This window comes from Zonotrichia leucophrys, chromosome 21 (genome assembly GCF_028769735.1).
Source record: "Zonotrichia leucophrys gambelii isolate GWCS_2022_RI chromosome 21, RI_Zleu_2.0, whole genome shotgun sequence".
Classification (NCBI taxonomy): Eukaryota; Metazoa; Chordata; class Aves; order Passeriformes; family Passerellidae; genus Zonotrichia; species Zonotrichia leucophrys.
The window spans coordinates 6,532,915-6,554,672 of NC_088190.1; the positions used below are offsets into that span (position 1 = coordinate 6,532,915).

Here is a 21,758-nt window from a genome sequence, read left to right on the forward strand (position 1 = left end):
TGGAATGGGAATTTAAGGAATTGTGGATTTTTATGGATCCCATCCCATCCCATCCCAGGAGACTGAAGATCTCCAGGATAAAACTCCCTGGAAATCCCAATCGCAATTTCCCCCATCCCGATTTTCCCCAGCCCTGTCCTTTCTCCAGAGCCCTTTGGGAATCTCAGATTCCCTCGGGATCCCTCGGGGGGCACAGTCCGGGACAATTCCCTCTCCCCGCTGCATTCCAGGCGTTATTCCAGAGGCAGATCCGTGCGGGACGAGCCCCGGGATCCCGGGAAATCCGGGAAAACCCCAGCGGCGCCCGGAGCGGGGCCGAACCTCGGGCAAAGGGGATTTAATCCCGCTCCGGGAATCTGAGCTGGGAAAAGCGGAGGGACGGGAATTCTGTGGGATCGGGAGTGTCGGGATCCACAGCGGGAACGGGGCCGCTGCAGGCTCGCGGTTGGGATTTATCCCGTGAAAATTCCCGGCTCATCCCAGAGATGTCGGGCTTGGATCAGGGAACGGCTCCAGGCCGAGTTAAACCCGGCCCAGGGCGGGGCCGCTCCGCCCTTTGAGCCCCGCCCGGGACTTGGATCCTCGGCTTTGGGCTCTGGGAAAAACAAACCGGGGACAGCCCTGGGGACACCGGGACATCCTGGGGACACCCTTGGGGACACCCAGAATCTCATGGGGATGCTTGGGATCACCTGGCGACACTCCTGGGGACACCGGGACATCCTGGGGACACTCACGGGGACACACAGAGTTTTCGTGGGGACACTTGGGATCACCTGGGGACACCCGAGGTCTGCTGGGGACATTCCTGAGACACTCCTCAGGACAGTGCTGGGGACACTGCCAGGATCTCCTGGAAACACTTGGAATCGCCTGGGGACAGTGCTGGGGACACCGGGGTCCTGTGAAACTCCTCAGGACAGTCCTGCGGACGCTGCTGGGGACACGCAGGATAACCTAGGGACACCCTGGATCTGCTGGGAACACTCTTAGGGCACTCCTGGGGACACTTCTGGAGACACTTGGGATCACCTGAGGGCCCTCGGGATCTCCTGGGGACATTTGGGATGACCTGAGGACACTCCTGGGGACACTTCTGGAGACACTTGGGATCACCTGAGGGCCCTCGGGATCTCCTGGGGACATTTGGGATGACCTGGGGACAATCCTGGGGGCATCCAGAATCCACTGGGGACACTAGGGATCACCTGGGGACATTGTTGGGGACACTTAGAATCTCCTGCACATGCTTGGGATCACCTGGGGACACTACTGGGAACACCCAGAATCCACTGGGGACACTTGGGATCAGCTGGGGACACTCTGGGGACACTTGGGATCTCCTGGGGACGCTGTTGGGGATAACCAGAATCTGATGGGGACGCTCCTGGGAACACTCAGAATCCCCTGGGGACACTTGGGATCATCCAGATACGCTTGGGATCAGCTGGGGACATTGCTGGGATCTCCTGGGGACATTGCTGGGATCTCCTGGGGACACCCTCAGTGACACCCAGGATCTGCTGGCACGCTCTGGAGGACACCTGGGATCTCCTGGGGACGCTGTTGGGGACACTGCTGGGGATAACCAGAATCTGATGGGGACGCTCCTGGGGACAATCAGAGTCCCCTGGGGACAATTGGGATCACCTGGGGACACCCTGGATTCGAAGGGGACATTGCCAGGATCTCCTGAGGACACCCAGAATCTCCTGGGGACACCCTCAGGGACACCCAGGATCTGCTGAGACACTCCTGGGGACACCTGGGATCTCCTGGGGACATTGTTGGGGACACTGCTGGGGATAACCAGAATCTGATGGGGACATTCCTGAGGACACTCAGAATTCCCTGGGGACACTTGGGATCACCTGGGGACACTACTGGGGACATTGCCAGGATCTCCTGAGGACACCCCCGGGATCTGCTGGGTCACTCCTGGGGACACCTGAGATCTCCTGGGGACACTGTTGGGGGTAACAAGGATCTGATGGGGACACTCCTAGGGACACTCAGAATTTCCTGGGGACACTTGGGATCACCTAGGGACATTGCCAGGATCTCCTAGGGTCATTCCTGGGGACACCCCCAGGATCTGCTGGGACACTCCTGGGGACACTCCTGGGATCACCTGGGGACACCCTGGATCTGCTGGGGACATTGCCAGGATCTCCTGGAGACCTTCCTGGGACACTCAGGGTCTCTTGGGGACACTTGGGACCATCCTGGGATCTGCTGGGGACATTCCTGGGACATTCCTGGGACACTCCTGAGGACACTCCTGGGATCACCTGGGGACATCCTGGATCTGCTGGGGACATTGCCAGGATCTCCTGGAGACCTTCCTGGGGACACCCAGAGTCTCCTGGGGACACTTGGGATCATCCTGGGATCTGCTGGGGACATTCCTGGAACACTCCTGAGGACACTCCTGGGGTCACCTGGGGACACCCTGGATTCGAAGGGGACATTGCCAGGATCTCCTAGGGACACCCAGAGTCTCCTGGAGACATTTGGGATCATCCTGGGGGTCTGCTGGGGACACTGCTGGGACACTCCTGAGGACATTCCTGGGGCACTCCTGGAAGAGGAGAATTCATTAAATTAATTACTTCATTAATCCATTAATTACTATTTTCCCACCTCCCAGCCCCTTTTCCACCTCTTTTCCCGCCTCTCCCTCGTTCCTTCCCCGGCCCCGCTCCCATCCCGACTTCTCCCGGCGCTGAAAAACTCTGGAAAAACGCGCAAATCCCGCAGAAATATTTTCCTTTCAATCCCCTTTTTCCCAAGGTGGATTTCTCTCCCTTCAAAGGGAGATTCCTGGGATAATCGCCTGGGAAAATAACGCTGGGATATCCCACGGAAAAGCTTCCCACATCCATCGCCTTCCTGGAACCAACTTTTCATCAAGGAATTCATCCCCTGCCGCTTTTGGGCTCGGTTTGGTTTTGCTTTTTCCATCCTTGTGTTGAAAATCGGGATCGAATCCTTCGGGTTTTCCTCCCGAGGGATTTTCCTGGGAAATTTCTCCTTCCTGGGTGCGCCCAGCTCCAGAAATGGGCTGACATCGCTAAAAAATAATAAAAATATTTTTAAAATAAAAGGACTTTTTGGGGAGAATCTTAATAATTAAAAATAATTTTTAAAAGGGGCTTTTTGAGGAGAACTGCAATAAATAAAATCGCTGATTGGGGAGATTTTCCAGGCGGGTTTAATCAACCTGAGAGCGTCTTTTCCATGGAGAAAATGGGATGTGGAGCCTTTTCATCCCAAAAATCCGCATTTCCAAGCGCGCATCCGAGTTGGAAACGCTCCCGCGAGGGATGCGGGGGATAACGGGATGCTCCTAAAAAAAATCCCAAATAATCCCAGCGCGCGTTCCCGCGGGAATCGCGGCATTTATCGAACAGGAACATACCTTAGGAAACCATGGAGATGCGCCGGGAAGGTGGGGAGAGAAATTCCCGCCGGGAAAGCTCCGGGAATTCCGCGCTCCGCATCCCGATGGATGCCGCCTCTAATCCAGAGAACCGCGCTCGGCTTTTGTCCGCGAGGCTGAGCCGGGAGAAGATGGGAAAACTGAAATAAAAAGGAAAAAAAAAAAGAAGAAAAAATAGGAAAAAAAAAAAGGAAAAAAATCAAATTTAACCCCAAAAAGGATTTGGCGCAGGTGACCCCTCCTGGAGCGGATTTTTTGGGGTGATGGGTGAGGACAGGGCTGTCCCTTCCCCTGGTGGGGACAATCCCTGTCACCCCCTGACCCCCACCTGGACAAACTCCGGCCACAGCCATACCTCTCCCAAAATAATAATAATAATAATAATAATAATAATAATAACAACAACGACAACAACAACCAACAACAATAATTGGAGCTCTTTACGTGGCCACTGCCCGGAGCTGCAGGAAGGAGAAAGTGAATTTTTTCCTATTTTTTTCTAATTCTTTTTGCCGAATCTTCCCCCAATTCCAGCAGAACGGGGCGGGGGAAGGAGGGGAAACAACGGCGGCGTTTGAAGTGCGGGATTTTCCTGCGGGCTCCGTGACCCCGGCGGGAGCGGCGGGGAAGGAGGGCTCGGGCTCGGCTCCCGGGGTTTCACCTTCCCCCTGCGCCGCCAGAGCAGAAATATTCAATTTTCAACTTTATTCCCAGGCTCCTTCCCCACTATCCCGGCTAATAATTCAATTACAGCGTCAGGAATGCGGCGGGGAAGGTGTTTTTTTTTTTTTTTTCCCCAAAAAACTCCGGGAATTGGCGTTTTTTGGGAAGCGGGGAAGGAGCGAGATTTATTTTCGTTCGCCAAAGTCGCGCCTGAGCCGGGCTCAGAGTCCGGGCGCAATTTGACACCTCGGGAAGAATTTTAAAATCGCTTTCCCCCCCTCCCCGCACTGTCCCGATTCTGGAGGGGGATTGAGGTGGATTTGAGGATGGAAAAGCAGAAAAGCCCAAAACGCGCAGGTTTAGGAGCGGCTTAGGCCGAGATTGGGCTCCAGGCCGGGTTTAACCCCAAAGCGAAGCCAAGGGAGGAGCGGGGTGGGCTGGGGGGGCCAGGCCGGGCTTTGGGGTCCGCTTTGGGGCGGGGGGCGGCGCGGCCGCTCCTGGGGGGGTTTTTGGGGAGGGGGCGGCGGGGGCGGCGGGGCCGAGTCCCTTTTACAGCTGCGAACAAAAGGCAGCGCCGGCGCCGGCGTCACGTCCCGCTGCGCGCTCATTGCCGAGGCTCCCGCAGCTTTTGGGGCAAAATCGGGAATTCTCCGCCCGGCCCCGAGCCCGCCCCGTAATTAACGCGGTTGTTAATTAATGAGGGCGGCACCTGGGATGGGGAAGGTGTGGGGGCGCTGGGGAGGCCCCACAGACTTGGGGGGCGTCGGGGTGGGACTTTGACACCCCCCAGGGAGGGATGGAGGGATGGGAAAAGCGGCTCCAAACCTTGGAGATGGAGAGCATTTTATTTATTTATTTATTTATTTATTTATTTATTTATTTTTATTCCATTTATTTCTTATTACTCCATTTATTTCTTATTTCATTTATGTTTCTTTTTAATTTCTCAAAATACTTTTTAAATATTTGAATTTCAACTTTTTAGCTTCAACTTTTTGAAGTCGTTATTTGCTTTGATTTCTATTCCACTTAACTGCCATGAATTTTAAATTTTAATTTGTTTTTAATTTTTTTATTAATTTATTAAAATCTTATTTTATTTCCTTTTTTTTTTAATTTGCATTTTTAAATTTTGCTATATTTTTCAATCCACGCCGCAATTCCCCCACCCTGACGCCGTGCCCCGCCCGCTTTTCCCCTCCTGGAATCCGCTTAGGGGGGGAAAAAAATCCCTAAAAAATGCCCCAAAACCCACTAAAAAACCCCCAAACTCCCGCAATTCCTGATTCCCCCTGCTCTGTTCCACCCCAAATCTTTCCCAGCCGCTCCATCACCCCATCTTTCCACGAGGAGCCTGAGAATGACCAAAAACATCCCAAAAAAAACGCTCTGGGAAGGAGCGCGGGGCTGCGCTCCCATTGGTGCCGGCGCCGGGCGCGGATCCCCCTTCCCATAAAAGAAAGGAGCCGGAGCCTATCAGAGCCCGCCCGTCCTTCCCACCGCCCCAACTTCCCCGCCGGAGCAACTTCCAGCCTCCTCCTCCTCCTCCTCCTCCTCCTCCTCCTCCTCCTCCTCCAGCGCTGCCACAGCCGCGCCGCGAGGAGGAAGAACCGCAGCGCACGGAGCGAATCCGGGGGGCCGCGGCTCCCCCCGCTCTGCCCCCCGAGCCAGCCCTAAACCAGCCCCAAACCAGCCCCAAGCCCAGCCCAGCTCCCTTTGGCAACTTTGGCCGTGCCTGCTCCTCCCGGGTGACATTCCAGCGGAGCGGCCGCTCGGGAGACACAGCCCCCAAACTTTCCCGGCAATTTCTGGTGGGTGATCCCCCCCCCTTTTCATCCTTTCATCCCCCACCCCTTTCATCCCCAGCGTTGTAGCGTTTTGATTTTTCCGCTGATTTTTTTTTTTTTTTGAATCGTTCTCGGGGGTTTTTTTTTATCATTTTTGGGGGGTTTTTTTCCCCCTCGCTCGGAGCCCAGATTTCTCCCTTGTTTTGCAGCCGCTGGAAGGGCTGGGAAGGTCGGAGGAGGAGGCGGCTCCGCAGCCCCCCCGGTTGTGCCCGGTGTTCCCCCGCCCCGGTCCAGCCCCGGTCCGCACCGGAGCCCCCTCGGCCGCCCCCCGACCATGGCAGCGCTGCCCGGGACGGTGCCGCGGATGATGCGCCCGGCGCCGGGGCAGAACTACCCCCGCACCGGCTTCCCGCTGGAAGGTAGGTCTGGGAAAGCTGGAAAAGCGCTCTGGAATCACCCACGGGGGGCTAGGACTGGAAAAACGCAACTCCATCCTTCTGGAATTCTGGGGGGGTTCTTAGGTTTGGAAAATTTCTCCTCCATCCCTCTGGAATAACCTGGGGGGGCCTAGATCTGGAAAAACGCTGTTCCATCACTCTGGAATTATTGGGGGGGCTCGTAGGTCTGGAAAAGCGCTGCTCCATCCCTCTGGAATAACCTGGGGGGTCTTTTAGGTTTGGAAAATCTTCGCTCCATCCCTCTGGAATAACCCAAGGGGGGCTCTTAGGTTGGGGAACACGATGCTCCATCCCTCTGGAATTACGGGGGGGGTTCTTAGGTTTGGAAAATCTCGGCTCCATCCCTCCGGAATAACCCTGGGGGTTCTTTTAGGTGTGGAAAACCTTCGCTCCATCCCTCTGGAATTTCGAGGGGGGGCTCTTAGGTTTGGAAAATCTCCGCTCCATCCCTCCGGAATAACCCTGGGGGGGCCCTAGATCTGGAAAAGCTCCACTCCATCCCTCTGGAATAACCTGGGGGGGCCCTAGATCTGGAAAAACGCTGTTCCATCCCTCCGGAATTACGGGGGGGCTTTTAACTCTGGCAAAGCGCTGCTCCATCCCTCTGGAATCACCCGAGGGGGGCCCAGAGTCCGGAAAATCTCCGCTCCATCCCCTGGAATAACCTGGGGGGGCTCTCAGCTCTGCGAAAGCGCCGCTCCATCCCTAAAATCTCCGCTCCATCCCTCCGGAATCACCCGCGGGGGCAGAGGGAGCGGCTGAGCTCCGCTCCTGGGGGGTTCCCGAAATTCTCCCAACTTCTCACCCCTTATCCAGCCCCTTCCCTCCGCTCTCCCCGCGAATTCCCGTGTTTTCAGCATTCCCAGGCATCCCGCAGGATTTTTGGGGCAGCTTCTCCCGCTTTGGGGTTTTTTTGGGGCCGTTGGGTCGATTTTTTAACGTCCCCGTGTCAAAACGGGAGGGAAAACAACCAAACTGACGGGATTTAACTTTTCGGAGGGGGAAAATAGGAATAAAAACCTTGATCCGGGGAGCAGCGGGGAAGCCGGGATGATGTCCTTGGCCGGGGCTGGCGAAGCGGGGGACTCGGGAGCTGTCACCTCGCCGAGTGTCACCCATCCTCCCTCCGCCGTGCCTTTGTCACGAGGGGGGCGATTATTTCCAGGCACACACGCTCCCAAAAAAAAAAAAAAAAAAAGAAAAAAAAAGAAAAAAAAAAAAAAAAAAAGAAAAGGAAAAAAAAAGGCAAATTTTCTATCCAGGACCCCTCTGGCCGCATTTATTAAAAGCGGAGAAAATTTCATCCCGCCCGTGCTCAAGTGGCGAATCGCAAACCCGCGGAAAACCACGCAGGCTGCAAAACACACAGGGCGCGGGGATTTGCTGAAGTGCTTTTCTGTAGCAAATGAAGTAAAACAGACGGCAAGGGAAAGGATCAAAGGATTACAACAATATTTGCACAACATGACTGGGAATAATGAAAGGAGAGAGCGGCCGGCGCTTTTAGCGGCTCTTGAATGTAAAATTGGCCACTCGAGTGTTATCTGTCGATAATGATACATCCAGGGAGCGCCGGCCAAAGTGACTCGGAATTAGCGGTGCATGATTCTCGCTAAATCGCCAGGCAATTTCTGGAATCGACTTTTCTTTGTAGCGAGAGAAGGGGAGGGAAAAAAAATTATATATAAAAAAAAAATAAGAAATAAAAATCCTCCCCCCTTCGCCTCGCCTGGCGCAAATTACCCAGCTGAGTTCTGCCCCCTCCCGCGCTGCCTCCCCTCCTTTTCGCTTTAATTTCCAGCCTGTGAAATCGTATTAATCTGCGAGATCTGCGGCGCGAGGTGTTCGATAAATTGGGGAGGGGGCGAAGGAGCCCGGAGAGGCGGCGGCGAAGCGGCCGCGGGGTAAAATCCCCACCAAAATCACCAAAAAAAACCCCCAAAAAAGCTCCCCGAGGGTGTTCCAGAGGTGATGTCAAAAAGTTTGTTTGAGAGCGGAGCTCTGGAAATCGAGGCGAGATTTTTTGGGGCAGAAAGGAGAAGTTTTGGGAGCGTTTTGTTGTGCGGGTTTGGATCTGCTCGCGGAATGGTTTCAAACCAAGGTGCGAAATCCCAAATGCGGACGAATTTCCAGGGATGGACACACACGGGGGGTGTCTCGGGGATGGGAGCGCGGCTCGGGGGGGATTTTTATTTTCTCACTTTCCATGGGAAAATCTCACGCGTGGTGCCGGGATAAACAAACACCGGGATAAACAAACAGTGGGAAAAACAAACAGTGGGATAAACACCGGGATAAGCACAGAGCGCAGGACACGGGCGAGACTTTCCCCCTTCTTTCAAACCTCCAAACCCCGGGAGAGAAGCGCGATGTGCGGGGAAAGACGCGCCGGATTTTCCCCCTCTAATTTAACTTTTCCCCGGTTTTTTTGGGTCGGGTTTTTTCCCCCCTCGTCCCTCGCAGTGTCCACCCCGCTGGGCCAGGGCAGGGTGAACCAGCTCGGAGGGGTTTTCATCAACGGGCGCCCGCTGCCCAACCACATCCGCCACAAGATCGTGGAGATGGCGCACCACGGCATCCGGCCCTGCGTGATCTCCCGGCAGCTCCGCGTCTCCCACGGCTGCGTCTCCAAAATCCTCTGCCGCTACCAAGAGACCGGATCCATCCGGCCCGGGGCCATCGGCGGCAGCAAGCCCAGGGTGAGTGCGCTGCGGGCACCGCGCCCCAAAATTCCGCCGTGTTTCGGGGAGCAGCGAGAGTTTCCCCAGTTGTTTTGAGGGGACAAACTCAAAATTCCTCCTTGCTTTGGGGAGCAGCCCGAGTTTTCCCAATGGTTTATGAAGGAGAGAAACTCAAAATTCCGCCTTGTTTTGGGGAGCAGCGCGAGTTTCCCCAGTGGTTTTTGAAGGGGACAAACTCAAAATTCCGCCTTGTTTTGGGGAGCAGCGCGAGTTTTCCCAGTGGTTTTTGAAGGGGAGAAACTCAAAATTCCGCCTTGTTTTGGGGAGCAGCGCGAGTTTCCCCGGCGGTTTTTGAAGGGGAGAAACTCAAAATTCCGCCTTGTTTTGGGGAGCAGCCCGAGTTTCCCCAGTGGTTTTGGGTTTTTTTTTTTTAGGGGAGAAAAGGTTTTAATAAAGTTGCGGTTTTTGGTGGGGGAGAAAGCGAGGCCCGAGCTGGAGGTGGTGATGGATTAAAGTGGTTTTTATTTTGTGGTTTCCACGTGCAACAAGTGGTGCGCGTTGGAGAGATCCCGGCGGGGTGTGGGGAGCAGGGAATCCGGGAATCTTTGGGAATAGGAAATCGCATAAAATCCCCAAAAAGTGTCCCCTGCACCACCTCCCCAGAGCTCAGGGTAATCCCATCCTGCCGGCTCTCCCGGTTCTCGGAGACCCCGATTTTAAGATTTGGGGGAGCAGGGCCTTTTCTCAGCTTTATTTCCCTGCTTTCCCCGCTTGTAGGATTTGGGGGAACAGGGCTTTTTCCAGCTTAATTTCCCTCCTTATCCCGCTTTTAGGATTTGGGGGAACAGGGCTTTTCCCCGCTTTATTTCCCTCTTTCCCTGCTTTTAGGATTCCGGGGAGCAGGGCCTTTCCCCAGCTTTATTTCCCTACTTATCCCGCTTGTAGGATTTAGGGGAGCAGGGTCTTTTCCCAGCTTTATTTCCCTCTTTTTCCCGCTCCCAATTCCCATTTTCCACCCCAAACCCCGCAGCCCGGCCGGGCATGGCTGAGCTGCGCTGCTTCTTTTGAATTAAAAGCGCTTTTCCCCTGCTCTCCCTCCCTCCCTCCATCCCCGCGGGGACACCCCGGCGCCCCTTGGGCACAAAAGCAGGTCGCGACTCCCGACGTGGAGAAGAAAATCGAGGAATACAAGCGGGAGAACCCCGGGATGTTCAGCTGGGAGATCCGCGACCGGCTGCTCAAGGACGGCCACTGCGACCGCAGCACGGTGCCCTCAGGTGAGAAGGCAGCTTGGCCACACTCCCCGGGCTCCGAGGGAATTGTTATCCAGCGGGAAAGGTTTTCCAGAGCATCCAAACACCCTCCAGGCTCTGCTTGGATGGAGCGGGGAAAATCACCCCGAGCAAAGCCCGGGATTGGGGGGGGATTTGTGCTGCAAAACCGACCCCAAACCAAGCGCTTTTTCCAGGTTTTTCCAGCTCCCTGGAAAGCCGAGGGGATGATGGGGCAGGGGAGATCCCCAGAGGAGCCCCCCAAATCCAGGGAGAAGGGGGAGACCCCTAGAGGTGCCCCCCAAATCCAAGGGGAAAGGGGAGCCCCGTTGGTCCCGCTGGGGCAGAGATTCCAGGAGACCCAGAGATTCCAGGAGATCCTGAGATCCAGGAGATCCCAAAACACTCAGAGATCCATGAGATCTGTAGGCCCATGAGATCCTGAGATCCAGGAGATGCCAAGACATTTAGAGATCCATGAGATTTAGAGATCCTGGGATATCCATGAGATTTAAAGATCCTGAGGTATCCATGAGATTTAGAGATCCGGGAGATCCCCAGACATCCATTAGATCCATGAACCCAGAGATCCATGTGGACCTGAGATTCCGGGATCCAGGAGGTCCCAAGAGACCCTGAGATGTGTTAGATCCAGGGATCCATGAAATCCTGAGATCCAGGATATCCCAAAAGATCCCGAGATCCACGGGCAGCAAGGCTGCACCCCAAAGTTCTGCCTGCAGGGCCGTGTTTGGGGTCTGGGGGCTCTGCTGTGGGGTCCCTGCGGGTTTTGGGGCCAGAGCAGGCCTGGAGCTCCATCCTTTTGGGAACTGGAGGAGGAATTTGGGAATTGTGTGGTGACCTGGGGATGGCCCATCCCGGGACTTTGGGACATCCCAATGCCTCTCGGGTCGCAATGTCAATTTGGGAATGCCCAAACTGGGGAATTCGGGGGGCTCGGCGATGGTGGCAGGTGCATTCCCACGGGAAGAGCAGAATTCCCGGCCATTCCCACTCCTCGCAGGCAGCTTATACTCGCCTTTCTGCCTTTGACTGTCCGAGGTTTAGTGAGTTCGATTAGCCGCGTGCTCCGCATCAAATTCGGCAAGAAGGAGGAGGACGACGACTGCGACAAGAAGGAGGAGGACGGCGACAAGAAGGCCAAGCACAGCATCGACGGCATCCTGGGCGACAAAGGTACCGCAGCGCCGGGGGGGGACAGCGGGGACAGCGGGGACACCCCCTGCCCGCCGGGGGTGGCTCCAGAGCCGCCGCGTTTGGCTCTTCCCAAAAAACAAAATTCCCTGCGGGGAGCGGGGCTGGCAGGAGGAGGAAGAGCTGTCGGTGCTTTGCTCGGGATCAATTATCCATAAAAAAAGGGCCGGGAATGGCCGGAGGGGGGGAGAGGCACCTCGTAAATGAATTTGTTAAACAGATTTCGCCTAAGTGGTCCCCTGGAACCGGGGCTGACAGGTGACCGATGGCGCCGATCAATATCAATTAAGGGACGAGGGGACACACGGGGAAGGGGGCGGGGGGGTCCCCGGAGCGGCGCCGCACCCCCCAATTATCCTGGGAAAAATTATCCTGGGAAAAACATCCAGGGGAAATGATCCAGGGAAAACCATCCCGAGGAAACGATCCAGGGAAATCCATCCAGGGAAATCCATCCAGGGAAATCCTCCCGGCACAGGCGGGGAAAGGCTCCGAGCCAGGCCGGTGGCCGGGTTCTGTTATCACCTCCCAAACGCGGCGTTTTCTCTCTCGCTGCCAGGAAAATTCCAACTTTTCCCAGCTGGGAATGCGGGCTTGGGGGTGGGAATCGGAGCGCGGGCAGCGCCGTGGTTCCTAAAAACAACAACAAAATGAAAAGGTGGAGTTTTGGGGGAGCAGCCGTGAGATCCGGCAGGGAAAAAGGGGGAGCTGGAGCAGCTCTGGTAGGGCATAAAACGAGAGCGTTTTTTGGGGGGCAAACGGCGATTTTCGGGGAAAACGGCGATTTTTAGGGGAAAATGGCGATTTCTGAGGGGAAAACGGCGATTTTTGGGAATCCCCGGCAGAGGGGAGTTGAGATTTCCCAATTTTCTCCCGATTTGGTGCAAAGCGAGGACGGGCAGGGCTTGAGCCGGAGTTGGGATTTTGGGGGATTTGTGGCGTCGCCGCTGTCGGGGTGAACGGGATTCACCCCCAATCCCGAATTTCCCCCAGTTTGGGACACTTGGGGGGGATTTTGGGGTAAAAACGCTCCCCCGAGCCCCCATCAGTGGAGTTGGAAATGGAGGTGACAAAAGGGATTTTGTTGATTTTTTTTTTTAAGGATCCGATCCCCCCCCCCCCCTTTATTTTTTTTTTCCCCAACCTTGAAGATGAACTTCACTTACAAAGACCTTGGGGTCTATTGAAGCTTTATAAGGAAAAGATTCCTGACCACAAAAGCAAACAGCGGAGAAAAAAAAAAAAAAAAAGAAAGAAAAAAAAAAAAAGAAAGAAAAAGGAGAAAAAAAAAAAAAAAGAAAGGGGGGGAAAAGGGGGAAAAACCCGAGGCTGCCTTAAAAATGGAGTAAAGGGATGGGGGAGGGAGGGCGCGTCCATTCTCATTCAAAATTCCGCGAGGAGGAGAAAAACTTTTGGACAAAGGGCCGAGGACGGGAAGAAAGGGAGATAAATTATTCAAAACTCCCTGCTGTTAGATAGTTTTGTAATATTATCGGAGCGGCTGCTGCAGAAAGGCAGAGCCGTTGGACGCTGCAAAATGTTGCTGTGATTTGGGAGAGGGGCGATGCTCATTTGCAAATCGGGGCCATTGTGTCGGCCAGAAGCTCCCCCCGCTCACTTTCGGGGTGTTTTTGATTTTATTAGAGGAGGAAAAAGGAGATTTGGGGGGGTTTAAGTTGTGTTTTCATCCAGGCTCGCCGCTCGGGAAAAATATCTTTATTTTTGAAAGCGCGGGTTGGGTTTTTTTTTTTTTTTTTTTCTCCTGTCCTCGCGGTTTCGCTGTCGCCACCCCTAAAACAACAACAAAAAGAAAATAAAAAAAAAATAAGAATGAAGGAGCGGGGAGCTTTTTATCCCTGATTAGCACGCAAGAATTGCGTGTCAAGAGGCAAAACAAAACGCTCCCTTCTGCCTTCATGGGTGAGGCCGCGGACAAATCAAACACGAGCCCCCGTTCCTGGATGAAAGGGGGCTAATTTGGGCAAATTCCCGCGGCCGGAGCCTGTGGAGCGCCGCGCTCCCTCCGAGAGCGCAGAAATCCCAATTTCTCCGCAATTCCCGGGTTTTTATGGCCGCGCCGAGCAGAAATCCCCCCTAAAAACCCCGTGAATTTTGGGGTTTTTTTTGGGGGGTTCCTGCGCATCTCCAAGAGGAGCGTCCGAAATTCCGAATTTCCCGCTGCCCCGGCGGATTTTAACGCCTGGGAAAGTTTTAATGGCCCCAATTAAGATAATTGATGAGGCCGCTTGTAAAGCATTGGCAGGCGGCGGCTGCGCGCTGGGAAACGCCGCGATTTCTGATGGGGGAAAAAATCGGAATTTCTGCTCGAAAAAACCTCAATTTCTGCTCGTAAAACCCGCGATCTCTGCTCGAAAAACTCGCGAATTTTGCACGAAAATCGCGCTATTTTTGCTAGAAAAACTCTCAATTTTTGCGGGAAAACACCGCGATTTTCCATCCCGCAATTAAAACCCCTTCCGAGCTGTTTCTCCCACCACCCAATTCCCATTTCCAGGTGGTTCCCACTAAAACCAACCCAACCTCGCACTGCTTGAGGGAAAGAGAGGGGGGAAAATTTTTTCTCCATTCCTGCGCCCAACGCGACTTTTCCCTCGGAGAGCTGCGGGGGGAAAAGGGGCGAAAAAAACTTTGGTTTTGCTTTTTTTTTTTATTATTTTTAATCTTTTTTATTTTTTTTTTCCAAGCGCTCCGTGGCGGGTTCTCCTCGCGGGGAGCCGGGGGAAGACAGCCCTAAATGCTCTCTCTTTTTAAGTGGGAAAGAAAGCTTCCACCCTGCGCCTGTTTCTTTCTATCGTCTGCTTGGCATTTAATAATGTTAAGACTTATTAGAGCTGGTAATGAAAACTGTGGCTGTTGAATAGGGAGCTGTGTTGGAGAAGGGTGTAATAGCTCCAAGGCATGCTAAGAAATGTATTTATCCCCAATCAGTACTCACTCTCTGAGTTCCCAGCACAAACGTTAAGTTGAAGGGTTTTAAGGCAGATTAAATTGAGCCTTTATTTCTTTGCACTTTCATCTTTAAACGGCTCACTCCAGCTAGCCCTGGGCGGATATTCATGAGGCTTCACTTTGGTTTTTTTAAAAATTTTTTTATTTTTTTTTAATATATGTTTATTTTTATATATATATTTATATCTCCTTGTTAAGAGCGAGTTGTTGTTGCTGTTTATTATAATAATTATAATTATAATTATTATTTGTTGTTATTTGTTAGGGAGGGGATGCGCTGCTCTCTACCTCGCTGGGGGGGCAGAGTTTGGGCACCCCCAAATTTCGGGGGGCGTCGCTCGGGAGATGGGGGGGACAGAATTGATTGAGACCAGATCTGGGGGTTCTCTGGTGTGTCCCCCTCATTTCGGACCTGTCCCCCCATCCCGGGTCTGTCCCCCCAAGGGCTGCCCCCCCCGGAGCCCCACGGGGTGTGGGGGATGCTCGCAGGGACCCCCGGGTTTTGTTTTTGGGGTGTAAATGCGGATTTTTAGGGAATCTTCCCCTCTCCTCTTCTCACTGTGCACCCCAAGTTTGTGCCTTTGGCTGATTTGGGGGGAAAAGCGGGATCGGGGCTCCGAATTTGGGGGAACAGCTGGAGAGGGGCAGGATAGGGGTTCCGATTTTGGGGTAACAATGGCGGGATCTGGGTTCTGATTTTGAGGGGAACAGCGGGATTTAGGGCTCCATTTTGGGGGAAAAGAGGCTGTATCGGGGCTCTGATTTTGGGGGGGAAAGAGTTGGGATCTGGGTTCCGATTTGGGGGGAACAGCGGGATTTGAGCTCTGTTTTTGGGGGAAAAGAGGCTGGATCGGGGCTCCGATTTTGGGCGAAAAGAGGAGGGATCGGGGCTCCTGTTTTGAGGGGAAAAGAGGCAGGATGGGGGTTCTGATTTTGGGGGAAAAGAGGCAGGATCGGGGTTCCGATTTTGGGGGGAAAAGTGTTGGGATCGGGGTTCCGATTTTGGGGGAACAGTGGCAGGATCTGGGTTCCGATTTGGGGGGAACAGCTGGATTTGGGCTCTGTTTTGGGGGGAAAGAGGCTGGATCTAGGTTCCGATTTGGGGGGGAAAAGAGGTGGGATTGGGGTTCCGATTTGGGGGAACAACGTCGGGATGGGTGCTCCGATTTTGGGGGAACAGCAGCGGGGTCGGGATTCCGTGGCTGGTGACAGTGCGGGATGGGGGGACAGGGACAATTCCATCCAGGAGCTGCTCCCGCCGGGTTTGGGGGTGTTTAGAGAGTCCCGCCCGATTTTCGGGAGCTCGGGAGGAGCAGAAAGAGCCGGGGGAACCCCCCGAGCTGGGCCGCGCTTTGTTCCCGGAGCCGGGAGAGCCGAGCGGGGCTGCGGGGCCGATTTATCGGCGAACAATCGGCGCTGGGTTTAAAAACCAACACGCGGCTCCTGCTCGGTAAATGTGTGTTTAGAAGCGCGGGGGGGGCCGCGAGCAGACACTTCATCAAATCAAGGGATTACCAAAGGTTGGCAATCTAATCAAACAGAGCCCAGGCGGGATTTGTGAGTGTTGCGAGCGGGATCAGCTCTAATAATGGGGGGCAGGAGAAGAGATAGGGAGGTGTCAAGCAATTCATTGGCTTTAGGCTGAGTTATTCTGTGCATATTTCAGGCCGAGAGGAGAGGGAAGAGAGGGGAAGAGGAATAAAAAAAAAAAGAAAAAACGCAGGGAGAAGGGAGAGGGAGAGGGAGGAAAGGGGGGGCTGGATGCGGGCGCACACGGAGCTTACATGTCACAAAAAAAGCTGAGACAAATGAGGTACAACAATAAACACAGATAACAATTACAAAGGCAAACAGTGGCTTTTGGGAACGGGAACCTGGGCTACATAAACAAAGTCGGCAAATGTTCGCAAGATAAACTCCTGCCTAAATCGAGTGTGACGGGGAGGAGAGAAGAGAGGAGGGAGAGATAAGGCTGGAGAGGGGAATAAACGGGAATCATCGAACACGAGGCGTTTGAAAAAACAAACTTGAGACAGGGATGCGGCGAGCGGGGCTCGGTTGTGCGGCAGGGAGCGAGGGAATAGCGGGGAGATGTTGGGGAGCCGGGGCTCGGCTGGGGTTGGGGTTTTTTCCCTCTTCCCCCCCCCTTTTTGGGGAGAAGAAAAGGAGGGGCAAGAAGAACAGGGAGGGAAATCTTGGGGTCAGAGGCAGGTGGGGAAACCCGGCCGGGAGAGGAAACGCGTTGGAGACGTTTTAATGTGGGATTTGGGGGTGATCCCATTACCCAGGGTGGGTAGGACAGGTTTTAATGCAGAATTTTGGGGTGATTCCATTACCCAGGGCACGTAGGAGAGGTTTTAATGCGGAATTTGGGGGTGATTCCATTACCCAGGGTGGATAGGAGAAGTTTTAATGCAGATTTTGGGGGTGATTCCATTACCCAGAGAGGGTAGGAGAGGTTTTAATGCAGAATTTGGGGGTGATTCCATTACCCAGGATGGATAGGAGACGTTTAACATGGAAATATTGGGGGTGATTTCCATTACCCAAAGGGGGCGAGATAGAGAATTGGGGTTTTAAATGAGGGATTTGGAGGGTATTCCATTACCAGGTGGCAGAGACGTTTAACGTGGAATTTGGGGGTGATCCGATTACCCAGGGTGAATAGGAGAGGTTTTAATGAGGAATTTGGGGGTGATTCCATTACCCAGGGCAGATAGGAGAGATTTTAATGAGGAATTTGGGGGTGATTCCATTACCCAGGATGGATAGGAGATGTTTTAATGTGGAATTTGGGGGTGATCCATTACCCAGGTAAGCAGAAGTGAGGACCTAGGGGGGAGAGGTTTTAATGAGAATTTGGGGTGATCCCATTACCACGTAGGGTTCCGAGGTAACGATGATGTGTTTCAATGTGAATATTTGGAGGTGATTCCATTACCCAACCCAAGGTGGGTAGGAGACGTTGGAGGGGTTTATTAAATAGTTAATAATTTGGGGTGATTCCATTAGCCAGGTGGATAGGAGAGGTTTTAATGTTGAATTTGGAGGTGGGAAGCAGATTTGGGGCGAAGCGGGGAGAAGGAGCCGCGATAGAGCAGCACAAGAAGGAAGAGGGGAGGTCCCGTCCTAATCCCAGGTTTGGGCCCTAATTGGGCCGGGACGGAGGGGGCAGAGCCGGAATTAAGGCAGGAGAGGCTGAGAGGGGAACGCGCGATCCAGGGCTTGCTGCAAACAAACAGATCTCCCCCAAAAAACGCCGCTTTTAACCCGAAATCATCTCAAGGAGCAGCCGCAGGCCGCGCTGGGGTCTCGCTCTCCCGTGGAGGATTTTTCCAAGCGGGAATTGCGCGTGTCTGCAGCGTGGTTAAAGGAATTAGATATTTACCAGTTTGAAATAAGCCTGGGTATGGAAAAAAAAAAAAAAAAAAAGGAAAAAAAAAAAAAAAGCGGGGGGAGAAAGAGAGAGAGAGCGAAGATGAGACGGGAGAACACTTCAAACGAATTCATCATCTGGAGTGGCGAAGGGGAGATTTAGAGACAGTATTGGGAAGTTATTTAGATATTAATAACATATTTTCCTGAGGCGTCAGGAGTGCCTCCATACGCACTTTTCCCTCGCAGCTATTTGGCTGGGTGAAATATGGGAGACCCAAATGTTGGGGAGAGATAACACAATCAGCCGAGCCCTGGTCCTGCGACTGCATCACGGCGTTAAACCCGGATTAACCTCCCCTTCCTCCCCCTCCCCCGCCGCCGTTTCACAGCCCCCCCAAACTCCCCAAATTCCACCCCCACGAGAAGATTTTTTCCAAATTTTTTTCAGGGGAATTTCCTCGGCGGGGTTTTAAAGCGCACAGAACAGCGGGGAGGGACTCCGGCATTAGGGTGAAGGATCTTTGGGAAAATTGCGTTTGCCATAAAAGAGAGAGGAAAAAAAAAAAAAAAAAAAAGAAAAAAAGCGAATCAGGGCCCCTCTGCTGCAGACCTGGCTTTGCGGATATTCTGTATTTATGGGCATTATTCTTAAAAAGAAGCGGGGGAAAAAAGCCCGTTTCAATCTGCTGCCACTTTTCTCTCCTCTTCCCCACGCGGTTTTCATCGCTTTTGAAATGGATTTGATTTTATTTTGTATTAAGTCGGAACTTCAGGCTGGTTTGGGCTCTGGGGTTTTTGGGGGGCGAGGAGAGGGTCAGAAAGGAGGGATCTGAGGGAATGCTGGCTGGGAGCGCTGAGGGGGCAGGGAGGGAGGCAGACCCCCAGATTTGGGGGTTTGGGGGTTTCCTCCTCCCCTTCTGCCCCTTCATCCCAGGAAAATCAGGGATGGAGGAGTTGGGAAGCGCAGGTGCAGCTCCGGGAGGGAGCAGAGTTGGGATGGGGATGCGGCTTCGCAGGGCAGAGGGAGGCTCGGGGTATCCCCCTCCCCAAAACCCCTCCTCCTCCTCCTCCTCCTCCTCCTCCTCATTCCCGGCTCATCCCGAGGCTGGCGCTCGGCAGGGCCGCGCCACAAAAGGACTTGGATGTCACTAATGCCACTTTATAAAGACATTTGTCACCCGCAGTTGGGGACAACGGGGGGAAGGAAGGGTCGGGGAGGGCGGGAGCCGCCAGCGGAGCGGGGTGTGAGAGGGGCAGGGGATGAGGAGGATGATGGTGGTGGTGATGATGATGATGATGGTGATGATGGTGGTGGCGATAACTCGGGGGCACCGCCTGGGACTGACCCGTGCACTTGAACGGCCCTCGGGGCTGTGAGGAGGAACAGGGGGGACCTGGAGCTCCTCGGGGTGGAGGTGGGAGCTCCTTGGAGAGGGTTTGGAGCTCCTCGGAAAGGATTCGGAACTTCTCGAAAAGGATTTGGAAATATTCGGGGGAAGCCGCATCCCCTTGGAGAGGGCCTGGAGTTCCTCAAGGAGGGTTTGGAGCTCCTCGAAAGGGGCTTGGAGCTCTTCGGAGGGGGTTTGGGACTCGTCAGGGAAGGTTTGGAGCTCTTCGGGAAGGGTTTGGAGCTCTTTGGGGAGGGTTGGAGCTCCTCGTGGGGAGCTGCATTCCCTTGGAACTCCTCAGAGGGGGTTTGGAGCTCCTCGGAAAGAGGTTGGAGTTCCTTGGGGTAGTTTGGAGATCCTCAGGGAGGGTTTGGAGCTCCTCAGGGAAGGTTTGAAGCTCCTCGAAAAGGGGTTGGAGCTCCTCGGGGAGAGTTTGCAGATCCTCGGGGTAGTTTGGAACTCCTTGGAGAGGGTTTGGAGCTCCTCGGGAAGGGGTTGGAAGATCTCGGGGTAGTTTGGAGCACCTCAGGGAGGGTCTGGAGCTCCTCGGGATAGTTGGGAACTCCTTGGAGGGTGTTTGGAGCTCCTCGGGAAGGGGTCTGGAGCTCCCCAGGGTAGTTTGGAGCTCCTCAGGGAGGGTTTGGAGCTCCTCAGGGAGGGTCTGGAGCTCCTCGGGAAGGGGTTGGAGCTCCCCGGGGAGGGTTGGAAGCTCTCGGGAGGAGCCGCATCCCCTCGGGACGCTCTGGCGAGGGCAGAGCGAGCGGAGGCCGGGAGCAGAACGCAAGGGCGAGGGAAAGCCGAGGCGGGCGAGGGAAAGCGGCGGCGGCTGCAGGAAATGGAGCCGCTGCGAGCCTTTGATCGCGGCTGCTCTCCCTTATCGGGAGCGCTCCCCCACAAAGGGAAGTTCATCACATTACAGCGGCTCGCGCCGTTAATTAGCGGCCGCGGCTCTGGCGGGACCGCGCGATCTGAGGGCGCGTTTCGTGCTTGGCTGGCTCCGGGAATGAACGGGAATGGGAGCGGGCCGGGGGGCGGCTTCTCCCTAGGGAATTGCGCTGGGATAGAGCTGGGAATAGGATTGGGAATAGTGCTGGGGATAGGACTGGGAATAGTGTTGGGAATAGCATTGGGATAGCACTTAGAATAGTGCTGAGATAGCACAGGGATACCATTAGGAAAACACCGGGATATCCCTGGGGACAGTGTTGGGAATAGCGCTGAGATAGCATTGGGATAACATTGGGGATAGGACTGGGAATAGCGTTGTGAATAGCACTGGGATATCATTGGGATAATATTGGGAATAGCATTGGGGATAGTGTTGGGAATAGCACTGGGATATCATTGGGATAATATCGGGAATAGCATTGGGAATAGCACTGGGATATCATTGGGATAACACTGGGATAGCACTGGGAATAGCACTGGGAGTAGCATTGGGAATAAATAGCACTGGGAATAGCATTGGGAATAGTGGTGGGATAGCATTGGGAATAGTGGTGGGATTGCGTTAGGAATAGCATTGGGATATAACTGGGATAGCATTGGGAATGTCACTGGGAACAGCACTGGAGTATTGCTGGGATATCATTGGGAATAGCATTGGGAATAGTATTTGGAATGGCATTGGGATATAACTGGGATAGCATTGGAATGCCATTGGGATGGCACTGGGAATAGCATTGGGATAGCACTGGGAATAGGATTGGGAAGAGTGTTAGGAGTAGCTTTAGGATATAACTGGGATAGCATTGGGAATACCACTGGGAATAGCATTGGGATAGCACTGGGAGTAGCTTTGGAATATCATTGGGAATAGCATTGCGAATGGTATTCAGAACATTGGGAATAGTATTTGGAATACTATTCCCAATTGGGATAGCATTGGGATGTAACTGGGATAGCACTGGGGTAGTGTTGGGATAATGCTGGGATAGCACTGGGATATAATTGGGATAGCATTGGGATAGTGTTGGGATAATGCTGGGATAGCACTGGGATAACCTTGAGATAGCATTGGGATAGCGTTGGGAATAGTGCTGGGATAGCATTGGGAATAGAGGTGGGATACCATTGGTATATCACCGGGGATAGTGTTGGGAATAGCACTGGGATAGCATTGGGGTAGCTCTGGGATATCATTGGGATAGCACCGGGAATAGCATTGGGAATAGTGTTGGGATATCATGTGGGATATAACTGCAAGCCGCGTTGGCAATAAAAAACATTGGGATAGCATTGGGACTATCACAGGGATAGCGTTGGGATAGCATTGGGAATAGTGTTGGGATATCATGTGGGATATAATTTGGAATTTCTGTATCTCTGCTTCTGTGGGCCTGGGCAGGACAGGGCAGGGCAGGGTGTGGCAGGGTGTGGCATGGTGTGGCAGGGTGTGGCAGGGTGGGTCTCACTGCTTCATTAAATCTGCTGCCACCCAGAGCTTTTGGGCTCACGGAGGTTTTGGGAGCGTTGGCTTTTGGCTTTTCCCAGGAAAATGTTGGG

At 53.8% G+C, this 21,758-nt stretch overlaps 1 protein-coding gene across 7 annotated transcripts in view; it reads left to right on the forward strand.

Annotated features, from left to right (window-relative positions):
* Positions 1-5,783: 5,783 nt before the first annotated feature.
* PAX7 (paired box 7) overlaps positions 5,784-21,758 on the forward strand; it is a 148,994-nt gene continuing 133,019 nt past the window's right edge. For 2 of the 7 annotated variants that reach the window (XM_064730688.1, XM_064730692.1), the window contains exons 1-5: positions 5,784-5,916; positions 6,102-6,311; positions 8,814-9,049; positions 10,179-10,308; positions 11,365-11,499. In XM_064730688.1, the coding sequence (XP_064586758.1) occupies positions 6,227-6,311; positions 8,814-9,049; positions 10,179-10,308; positions 11,365-11,499 (586 nt within the window). In that variant the 5' untranslated portion in view covers positions 5,784-5,916; positions 6,102-6,226. The remainder of the gene's footprint in view (positions 5,917-6,101; positions 6,312-8,813; positions 9,050-10,178; positions 10,309-11,364; positions 11,500-21,758) is intronic. The other 5 variants (XM_064730689.1, XM_064730694.1, XM_064730691.1 and 2 more) reach the window with 3 other exon arrangements.